At 40.5% G+C, this 12,231-nt stretch overlaps 1 protein-coding gene across 1 annotated transcript; it reads left to right on the top strand.

The window, feature by feature from the left end:
• Window positions 1–2,325: 2,325 nt before the first annotated feature.
• LOC135480311 (uncharacterized) lies at window positions 2,326–10,058 on the top strand. Its single transcript, XM_064760122.1, has 7 exons — window positions 2,326–2,774; window positions 3,341–3,629; window positions 4,176–4,745; window positions 5,205–5,329; window positions 6,947–7,184; window positions 7,726–7,812; window positions 9,252–10,058. The coding sequence occupies exons 1-7, from the start codon at window positions 2,520–2,522 to the stop codon at window positions 9,872–9,874; spliced, it is 2,187 nt and encodes a 728-aa protein (XP_064616192.1). The 5' UTR covers window positions 2,326–2,519; the 3' UTR covers window positions 9,875–10,058.
• The last annotated feature ends 2,173 nt before the right edge of the window (window positions 10,059–12,231 follow it).

Below are 12,231 nucleotides of genomic sequence, written 5' to 3'. Positions count from 1 at the left end.
CCGATTAAAAACAATCCACAGAAATAGCTGGATGTATTGTTTTAGAATTTTTTTTCAACCCAGTAAATAGGGTTTTTGGAACTTTGGATCCTGAGATGACCTTTTCTGACCATACTGGAACCATTGACGTCACATCCGGTTTTGCCACTAGACGCCTATAGTGACCCCTACATTTCATTGTTCTAAGTGCATATACGTGTAGAGTATATTCGTTGACTGCATTCTGCGAATGGATCCTATAACGAACCATTTAAGGGGAAAATACGGATGTGACGTAACTGACACCCTCTGAATCACTACAGGCCACCGTAGAATTTTATGCATTAAAATGAATTTGCTGCATTGAAAAAATTCTAAAAAATAAATCGAACTATTCTCCTGGACAGTGTTTAATGGCTTTTCATCTGATACATTTTTCATTTTAGCGTTTTCTTTGCCTTCCAAAGAACAAAATCTTAGTTAAAGATCGAAAACCACTATTTTTATGTAGTCTAGAAAATTGTAATTGAGGGCATGCTTTCCTAACATAAGTGTAAGTGATATAGGGCGGGTTGTCGCCCAGTCATGTTGGGTAGTCCGGGACAAGGATTTTGTGGTTATCATGTGGAAAACGGTCTTAGGCCAAAAGCCAATGCCTTCATCCGTGGGTTCTGCACCAAATTTTTGCTTGAAATGGTTCGTTCCAAGGTTCATTCAACGAATACTTTCATAGATCTATATGCGTTTAGTCTGTGTGTGTTGTGTGGCAAAAACTTGGTGTGACGTCATTTGTCCCATTATAGTTACAAAAAGGCCATCGTAGAATCCAAAGTTTCAAATGCATTTTACTGGAATGAAAAAATCTGAAAAAATAATTCAACTATTTTTGAAGAGAATGTTTGACGGTCATTCATCTGACATACACATCAATTTAGAGTTTTCTTTGCCCTTTAACATTTATAGGCCAGTCATTCTCTTTTGACACTGCAAGTAAAATTTGTTTCTTCAGCATATGTGCATTCCGGGAAACAGCAGAAGTGGACGTCGTTCTCGTCGAACGTGAACGCGGGCGGTTTTAACATTTCTGTATGCTTGTGTATAGGAAGAAGTTTTTGTCTCTTCACCTTTATGAAAATATTCTGTCGTGCACATATACTTTATGGTTCTTTAACGTCATACTCAAGAGTGTTTATCATGCACTTATACAGTGACGTATCATAGACTGAGTGGCCGTATAAAATGACGTAACCTTGAACAACAGCGGTGTAAATTTGGAAACTAAATCTGAGCACAGGCTAGTCAGGCAGCTATATATATATTAAAGTTATAACTAACAGAATTGCGGTCATTACTAAAAACGAGCATATATCACTTCTTTCAAAACTAACTGAGCACACAATTTTCACTTCAGCTCATTCTGCAGAAAATTTTCACTTCAAACTCATTCTGCACACAGTTTTCACTTCAACTCATTCTACACACAATTTTCACTTCAACTCATTTTGCACACAGTTTTCACTTCAACTCATTCTGCACACAATTTTCACTTCAACTCATTCTGAACACAATTTTCACTTCAACTCATTCTGCACACAATTTTCACTTCAACTCATTCTACACACAATTTTCACTTCAACTCATTTTGCACACAGTTTTCACTTCAACTCATTCTGCACACAATTTTCACTTCAACTCATTCTGCACACAATTTTCACTTCAACTCATTCTACACACAATTTTCACTTCAGCTCATTCTGCACACAATTTTCACTTCAGCTCATTCTGAACACATATTTCATATTTTAAAACTTTACAGCTACACTTGTTCCTTTCGCCTTTTGAATCTCAAATCGAAGACGTGTTAGGATAGAATTCCTGTTAATCTTTTCACGAAGCTTAAGTTTAGCACTTCTCTCCTATATATACACTTCAAAACTTTATTACCCTGTGTACCAAAAAGCTGAGAAGAGGTGATATGTTTTGAGAGATGGGTCAATATACACATTCCTGTTCCACGGCCGGGTATGAACGCTCACCTCGATGGCGTCTTCTAGCGGATGATAATCAAGCGTCTTAATTCCTCAGTCATTTAAGACTAACTCCATTTTTCCTTTTAACGTACTGATTTCTGGAAAATGGAATAATACGTGCGTGTAAGAGACAAGTTTTTGGTACAAAAGGTGAGCTATATTTACTTACACACGTGACGTTGAATGATTGTGACTCACATCACGTAAGCCACCATCATAAAATCAGCGCATGGCACCAGAATTACATAGGCCTTAATGTAAAGCCACAGGAATACAGCAGTATACCTGGAATCAAGGCACGGCAAGCTATATGTAATAACTGACTGAGATCCTGTTTTACCACTAAGGGTTATCTTAGATAAATATTTACGCAAGAGCTGGGGAACTTCCTAATTCCAACCGTACCTTTGATGATATATGAGTTTTTCTCCGAAATGCACTTGTTCCGCGGAGGTATATCTATAAACAGATCCGATCTTCTCCAAATCCACAGTCTAGAATGTACGAACCATGGCGACAAGGCTTGCTGTCTGCTGTGCTTTTTTGGTTCTTATAGACATTGGCTTAGTCTGGGGACAAACCGACTTGACCAGGACCCCAGGGTCGAAAGGCGCAGATGTGGTCGACGCTGTCATTGATCTTATTCATCACACCTGCATCTTTGAAGATGACAAGTTTTTCTTACGACGCCTGGCTTTTGTCGAGAGCAGAGACGGCAACAATGGCAACACTTACAGAAACGGTTACGACGGCGGGATTTGGCAGGTAACATATGCTGACCTCTGTTACGCGGAAAGGTCATATCAACAACCTGCGGATGGTCGTGGTTTCCCCCCGGGCTCTGCCGGGTTTCCTTCCACCATAATGCTGACTGTCGTCGTATAAGTGAAATATTCTTGAGTACGGCGGAGCACACCATCAAATAAATAAATAAACCAATTAACTGTCTACACTATATTTATCTGACGTTACTGGGGATCGGGTCGAGGTCCAATGGTTGGAGACGGTTATCTTTCAGTTGTTAGGGCACAACGGGCTCGGGTTCATGTCCAGTCTTTGGCAGAGGATTTGCAGTTTCAACCACTTTCACCATTCGTTAGTCCTTGGTGACAGGAGGCGATCGATGATGCTCGGGTGGTCTTTTGTGTAGTCTAGCGCTTAAGACTTGAGACCCTGCCTCCCACCAATAAGGTGAGCCCACTGTGCGTCACACTTGGAGTAGTGACAGACTGACTGTCAACTGGGTTCTTTCGACGGGTGGAAATAATTTTTCACCATTCGTGTATAGGTTTACCAAGTATTCCAAACCAGTTCTTTCATTCTTTGAACAGGTTGACAACGACAAGTTCCTTTTGACACAGACGTCGGCGCACACCAAGTCCTATTTCACCCACATTCGGCAAAGTAATCTGCATATTGATTGGTCGCAAGTATCTTGGACTGACCTAAGGATACCTTTGTACTCTGGCCTTGCTGCTCGTCTCTACACAGAGGTCATGAGCAAGGGGCAAGATATACCAAGGGAGATAAGTAAACAGGCCGAATTTTGGCATCGGGCTTATCACTCTAACCCAACTCCGATTTCCAACTTCACCTCCGCTGTGAAGTATCTCACACTTAGTAAGTGAACACCACCATTTTGCGGAGTGACGCAAATGTTTCAAAAATAATTTTAGAAAATTTTATTTTTAATGATTTTATAATTCTTTAGAGGGCCTCCGTGGCCGAAGTGATTAGCGTGCCAGCGCGGCGCAATTACCAAAGAGCCCCTCAAGAATGCGGCTAGTGTGAGTTCATGTCGACCTCATGCTGGCTTCCTCTCCGGCGGTACGTGGGAATTTCTTCGAGCAACTGCGTGCTCGCCGAGGGTTTCACCCGGGATCTACTCCGTTTCCTCCCTCTCTAAGGTTGACCGCCGTCGAATAACTGAAATATCCTTGGGTGTGGCCTAAAACACCAATCAAATAAATAAATAAATAAATATAATTCTTTAGATAAAAATTTCTGTGTTCAGTATGGAAATAACCTTATTTCTCTGCTACTATACTGTTACTGTTTGCTTAACCTCAATCAAAATGATACAAATTAAATAAAGATATAGTTCTTTATTAGACCTAATAAGAGTCAACGAACAGTATAATGTTGACGTGTTCTGATTTCACACAGGCTGCAGCAAAGATAAACCACTTGATGCCGTGTTCATTCTGGATTCCTCGGGAAGTGTTAACGTTAGGGATTTTGAAAAAGAGAAGGACTTCGTCATCAATTGGATAACCGCCTTTGACATCGGACCAACCGCAACACAGTTAGCCGTCATTTCATATAGTACAGCCGTTGACGTTCAATTCGATTTGAACACGTATCATACTAGCCGCGAACTCATAACTCACGTAAAGGCCATTCGGTATATCGGCAGAGGAACGAACACGGCAGAAGCAATTGACGTGGCTGTGAACAGGTCACTCTCGGCTAAATACGGCGCGCGAAAGAGTGCAGCGCACGCTGCCATCTTGGTCACAGACGGGCGATCAAATGATCCCACTGCTACTGTAAATGCGGCCGAGCGCGCACGCAAAATGAAAATAACCATGTTTGCCGTGGGCGTTGGAAATAATATTGACCAAAGCGAACTGAATGATGTGGCTACAGACCCTGACTGCACTCACGTATTCCTGGTTGAAGGTTTCTCGAACATGGAATCCATGAAGCAGCAAATGGAAAAAGCAACATGCCAAAGTGGGTTCCTGGTTTATTTATTTATTTATTTACTAGGAACTATTTAATGTTTCATATAATTCTATTTATGCGTTTGTTTTAAGAAGAGGTGTTTTAGGGTCAGACTCCTTTGCAAATCTCAAATGTGCTAATAAAGACTGGTAACAAAGAAAGGTAATAAGAAATCCATTTTGACGATCTCAAAATACGTATTGGAATTTGGAAAAGACCCATTAGAGGTATTAGGATGCAATAAGTTATAGACTCACTATTGCAACCATCACAGACACCTTGATGATATTTGATTTCCCTTCGTGAGTCTCCTTTAATTCTACTGATATTAAGGAATATGTATATGAAGTATCAACCAGTAGGTGGACTAGTATTTAACCTACTAGCATATCAGAATCGGCAGGAATTCTTTTAAAAGACGAGTTTTGAAGCCATATTTCATTTGCTGTCCCTCTTTCTCTTGCCCAGCCAAAATCCAAATGCCAGAGTCCAACGCTAATGACTCAGAAGTGGTTTGTCCTTTGGAAAAGCCCTGTGATATTGTTGTTCCTGGAAGAAACCACACCGATAACGACACCAAGGAAGCCGTCGTGGTGAGTGAATGATGATATTACAAACCTTCGTGGTGAGTGAATGATGAAATTACAAACCTTCGTGGTGTGTGGATGATGATATTATAAACCTTCGCGGTGAGTGAATGATGTTGCAAAGCCTTCATGGTGAGTGAATGCTAATATTACAAGCTTTCGTGGTGTATGAATGATGATATTAGAAGCCTTCCTGGTAAGTGAATTTGTGGTGATGTTGCAGTTTCAGCTGACATGAGCAAGGCTAAAGCTTATTGCCGATATGTCTATCAGGCACGTAGACTTTATGTGAGCTCTGTTATGTTCAGTAAAATATTCAGAATTAGAAGTAAGCACGCTGTTAATAATTAGCTTGTATGTATGTATGTCTGCATGTATGTATGTATATATTCTTGTGTTTACGTATACGCCTGACATAATAATTTTTCAGTCATATGACGACGATTATTCCTTAGGCCTGTGTAAATATACTGTGTCTTCTAGTGGCAGTGCCCATGCCGCCAAAGTGCGGCCTACATCCCCCCAAAGTGCGGCCTGTATCCCGCCACTGAAGTACAAGACATCAAACATGACGCCCCACCCAGTCACATTATACTGACACTTCCTTTCAGTGCTGAGCGCCAGGCGAAGTTGCAACAAGTACCATTTTAAAATCTTCAGTATGACCCGACCCGGATTTGAACTAAGTTCTTCCGACTTCGAGGGGGAGGCTCTAACCATTATGTTGTAAACGCCTTTGTTTTCTCGTTGATACATCTTGTATATGACACACTACAGAACAATTACTCTTTGTAATTTCTAAGATAGAAAGCAGAAACAAAAAACATTACCTACACACAAGCAGATACCAAGAATTAAACATTTTCTTGCACAGTTGCCCTAAGATTTTATATCGCCAGTTCGTCGGATGCTTTTATATTTTACACTTTTGTTTATTTTTTAACGCTGTGGCGGTCGTGTCGCATATGTTTTTTCTATTGCACTTTGACATCAGCAGCTTGACGTTACTTTGACGTCATTCAATGATACCGCGAATTTTGTCATGTACATATTTGTGCACCATTCATAAAAATACCACGAATTTTAAAATATGACCTATAGTTCTTACCTATTCTTCAGCTATTCATTCGTCCATTCTTCCTTTTTTGAGTTGGCGCCATTTCTCTGTGAGTTATCTTCACCACCAAGTCCTTTCCTTTCCTCACAGTGTAGGAATCCTTTGACAGGCGCGACAGGCCTTGGATATATGCCCGCTTTTACACCATTTATAACATCACACTGCACGCATTATCTTCGCTGTACACATATGGCGTTGTGAGACTTAAGTTTTATATGTAACATCAGGGCCCATCTTCACAAAAATGGCGTACAGGTGCGATAATCGCACATATAAGACAATGGTATGGTAATAGTGACGTACAAAATATCGTACGACAAATGTACAATACATAATGTCGTACGCAGCATTGTGAAACTGGGCCCAGTTTCCTAATTAACCGCGGCATTCCTTGGGTACATTCCCGCATTTAAAATAATTAAAGCATTTACATCTTTACACATTATCTTTGTTGTTGTTGTATACATCTGACGCTATATATAAATTTCATTTAACATCGATTTCAGACCACGGTCAACTGTGGCAATGCCACCGTGTACGCCGCCTATAACAACCCTAACCCAGGTGTGGCTTACTACGAGATCAAGTCCGTGGCGACTCAAGACAAGCCATCTGTCATCTACCTAGACGGGGATGGAAGGACGCTGTATATCACCATAGAGGGACATCTGTACCGTCTCGATGTTAACAGTTCCATTGTATGCAAGGCAGTATCGAAAGTTGTCGAAATTCCAGTCGACCCAAGTAATATTAAGTTTACGTCTTTATTACAGTTTTTTTTCTCATTATATATATTTATCTATTTACATATGTTTGACTGGAATATGTATTTGACATCATCGTCAAATTGATTTGATTTATACGGTTTATGGCTTAAAGAATCTGATAAAAACACGTGGACCAAACCCTTATCCTTGTGCATTGCTCTCATGCTTTTGTATATTAAATGTGATGACAACAGAGCATACCGAGTAAATCTAGATCAGTGATGTCTAATAAATTGAAATTAGAATAACTAAGGTAGATATGTTAACAGGCCATTGTATTTGCCATCTAACATGCTGTCGTAGCCGCCTTGTTTATTTTATATGTTGTTATCATTGTGTACTTATGATCCCCTAAAGAATCTACTGACACTTAACGTTCTGTATGAAATACGTAGAAAACTGCCATTGATATAAAATGGTCTTTCATAACTTTATTTTACTTTGTATATACAGCTATAGATGATACGCTATTTCCAAAAATGCTCTTCCTAACGCAAGTCGTTACGTTTGTCTTACAGAGGTTGACGTAATTTGCACTGACCACGGCGTACAAAGAAAATGTACCCCTGCTGACCTAACCGATTTTAAGGATGAACTTTGTAAAGGTAAACCTTTATTTTCGTAGCAAATTCGGTATATCCAGTACTGACTGTTCTGTAGGTATCATGTCAGAAGTCATATACCTGCTCACATTCGACGTTCATATTCCCCTGCTCAACAGTATTTTGTCACATCCAACGTTCATATTCCTCTCCTAAGCAGTATTTTGTCACATCCAACGGTCATATTCTTCTCGTCGACAGTATTTTGTCATATTCAACGTTCGTATCTTTCTCATGGACAATATTTTGTCAAATTCAATGTTTCTATCCTTCTCATCAACGTATTCTGTCACATCAACCGTTCACATTCTTCTCGTCGATAGTATTTTGTCACATTCATTCGTTTATATCCTTCTCGTCAGCAGATTTTTTCCATACAATGTTGATATACCTCTCCTCAGCATATTTTGTCACATCCCTCGTTCATATCCTTCTCCTCAGCAGTATTGTGTCATATTCAATGTTTCTATTCTTCTCGTCAGGTGTATTCTGCCACATCCATTGTACGTATTCTTATCGTAGATAGTATTTGGTCACATCCATCGTTTATATCCCTCTCGTCAGCAGTATTTTGTCACGTACAATGTTAATACCTCTCTCGTCCGCATGTTTTGTCACATCCCTCGGTCATATCCTTCTCCTCAGCAGTATTTTGTCACATCCATCGTTCATATTCCTCTCGTCAGCAGTATTTTATCACATCCAACGCTCATATTATTTTCCTCAGCAGTATTTTATCACACCCAACGCTGATAATCCTCTCCTCTGCAGTATTTTGTCAGATCTAACGTTGATATTCTTCTCGTCTGGAATATTGTCACACCCAACGTCCATATTCTTCTGTTCAGCAATATTTTGTCAAATCCAACGTCCATACCCTTCTCATAAGCAGTATTTTGTATCTTTTAACACCCATATTGTTCTTATTAGCAGTATTTTGTTACATTCAACGTTCATATTCTTCTCGTCAGCAGTATTTTATCACATCAAACGTTCATATTCCTCTCCTGAAAAGTATTTTGTAGCTTTTAATTTTCACATTCTTCTTATCAGCAATATTTTATCACATCCAACGCTCATATTATTTTCCTCAGCAGTATTTTGTTACATCAAACGTTCATATCCTTCTCGTCAGCAGTATTTTGTCACATCCAAAGCTCATATTCTTCCCATTATTGTTTTGTAACAACCGATGTCCTTTTTCTTCTTCTCAGCAGTATTTTATCATTCCTCTCATCACATCCGGCTTTTATGTATCACCCCTTGGCAGTACCATGTGTCCAACCCGTCATTAATATGTCATCCCCAGCAGTCCCATCTCTGTACTACTTTTCAACAGTATCGTGCGTCAAATAATGCAAACTTTGACCCGCAACCTAAGTTCTAGATAGGATAGTTGCCCTATTGCATTTTATGTTCAACAGAAATGTTTTTGTTTGTAGTGTCTTGGGAATTCCCAAACCCTTGTACGAGAGAGAACCTTCTTAACGGTCAGATGAAGTTCCCACATCCTGATCATCCCGATAGGTTCCTGATGTGTGACTTTGTCGGTAAGGTTTACATCGTCCTTTGTCCCAATGATCACGTGTACAACAACGTCACAGAAATGTGCGAAATCGGACCCGGCACTCCCGGCAGTCTCAACTTTACACGGGTTCCCTTAGACCCCAACTTGGCCAATCCCTGCACCGTGGAAGCCATACTGGCAGGTCAAATGGTCTTTGCAGACGTATCCGACAAAACAAAGTTCATCACTTGCGACGTCTGGGGAGACGCCTGGATCAGCGATTGTCCGGACGGCCTCATCTGGGGTCCCAAGGACATGCAGTGTGTGGTGGACAACTCGATCGGCCAAGTCCAAGGTCAAGGTTTCCTGGAAGCTAACGTGCCCAACCCTTGCACCAAAGAGAAAATCACCGCCGGACAGTTCTTCTTTCCATATCCCTACGCCCAGGACCGATACATTCAGTGTGACGCCTGGGGCGGCGCCTATGTTTTGTTGTGCTTCCCCGGTGGTCGGTGGAGCGACACAGCAAAGATGTGCCTTATAGGAAATAAGACGTAACCGTGATACGATCTAATCGTCATGAATACTGACAGCTTGTTTATATATACGCATGCATGGAGAAGTTTTGTTTTCATCCGTATTCACATTGATTGAATATTATCATATTTAATTTTTAAGGGCAAGTGTATGAGATGAAACGGTGGGCATATAAAATCATACAATAAATGTTGATGTTATTATACCCTTGTTTTCATTGTTTTCGGAGATGTTTTCTCTTAAAGTCCTTGAAATTATCTTACTTACTGGCGTTTATTGAAGATCGCTTGCATTCCATCAATATGGTGTATACATTGAGATCGCTTTGCGTGGAACCGTCTGTGTGTCAAATGTTGAAAAGTCAGTTACCCATTCACCAAGACCATTGGTGTCTAGTGTGGCGTTAAATTACAATCAAATAAATAAATAAATAAATAAATAAATAAATAGTCACAAACCAACCAATCCTTCTATAATAACGGCCGGATGTCAAGACATACTCGTAAACCCCCACGTGGCACCGGAACACCATGCATGCGTTACTTCCCGCGATGGTTTAACTGTGCCTGCATTAGCTACATTTTATGCAAATACGATTACGTGTGCTACCACATGCCGTTAGATTGACCATGCATGACTCGGAATACAAGATTACACGTATGTATATATATATATACGTTTTCCTCCATCAGTGACCAATAGTTAAGATCACTGAATCAGTGAGAGTCTGCAACTGCTTTATGTATAACTGCACATCAATCTACAGAGGGCATAATCTGATCTCCGGATTCTGCCTTCAGTAGATGATGCTGTTTTCTAACCAGGGAAATGTTTATTTAAAAATACCTAAATTTTCTAGAATTTACCTTTGTGGGGCGCAATCAGATTGGTCAGATTTTTGCATTTATATTCCAATAAATCGAAAACAAACATGAAGGCTACTTTTTCTAACAATGAAACTGAAAGGGATTAAAGGTACATCATACAAAATGACAAACGGAACACTGTACATATGTCTGCTTTCGTATTACATTCACCTTCACAAACGGGATCATCAATACAAATTCTGCGGATAGTCTAGGAGGAATTAAGGCTGTTAAAACAGTCGTACCTATCTCAGAATGAGCTTGATCAAACGGTGGCAGGGACACCGAAAGTCCTGCTGAGTCAGTGGGTGCATCATATGCACTGCCGAGTGCGAGTGATATCGCCAAAACAAGCCAGTTTGATCCAAATCACTTCCCAGTCCACACCGTTGTTCTTGGATAACACGTCTGATTGGGAGTTATAACTATAGGCGTTCTGCAAGCGGCATAGCGAAGCCACCTGTGTACATACTCCGTCATATCCCTAGCGTGCAGCAACAATCACAGCAATCCTTTATTCACACTGCAAACGTCATATCATCTAGAAAATTCGTCTCCCAAAACAAATGCAACCCATTCTGCATCTTCTGCGCCCAAAGTTCTCTCAGATTTCACCGTCTAGGGCCTAGATGTTAAGCTACTCAGGATTCTTTCTGAAACGACCCGCAGATGTAAACCTTGCCTCGTCTTTTCATTCCCTGGGCACGTGACGTTGCTTAGTAACAGTAGAACACTGATCAACATTTATTTCATTGGCTCTCATTTATAAAATGTGTATTCAGGAGCCTGCGGCGACTCCTTCTTCAAACCATCGACTAGCATTATTTCACAGACTGGAAAGAAAGCAAAACATCTGATAACATTCGTTTATTCCTTAAATAAAACTATGAGGATTTACTGTAATGTTTTTTTTATTTTTTATCGGGTTGTAAACTAAAAACCCTCTGTTCAGTTTTTACACACAGGTTTTTTCGTTTATACCCCAATAAACATAAAAATTATTACAGTCAATACTCAAACAAATGGTTTACTTATTTATTTGATTGTTGTTTTACGCCGTACTCAAGAATATTTCACTTATACGACGGAGTCCAGCATTATGGTGGGCTGAAACCGGGCAGAGCCCGGGGAAAACCCATGACCATCCGCAGGTTGCTGCCAGACCTTCTCACTTAGGGCCGGAGAGGAAGCCAGCATGAGCTGGGCTTGAACTCACAGCGACCGCATTGTTAAGAGGCTTCTGGGTCATTACGCTGCCCTAGTGCGCCAACCAACTGAGCCACGGAGGCCCCCTCAAATGGTTTACAATTACGTTTAAACTATTACAACAAAGAGGGAAAATGGTACAAAGGTGAAACGTAAGACACAAAAAATGCCTTAAGTAGATCCAAGCCATATGTCACATATTCACTGAATTCAGTCCTCTCCCTTCGTACGTGGGAAGGTTTGTCAGCAACCTGCGGATGGTCGTAGGTTTCATCGGAGCTCTGCCAGGTTTCCTGCCACCATAAT

Source organism: Liolophura sinensis, chromosome 13 (genome assembly GCF_032854445.1).
Source record: "Liolophura sinensis isolate JHLJ2023 chromosome 13, CUHK_Ljap_v2, whole genome shotgun sequence".
NCBI lineage: Eukaryota > Metazoa > Mollusca > Polyplacophora > Chitonida > Chitonidae > Liolophura > Liolophura sinensis.
Note: the sequence above shows the minus strand (reverse complement) of the source record. Positions and strands in the feature narration are given on the sequence as shown.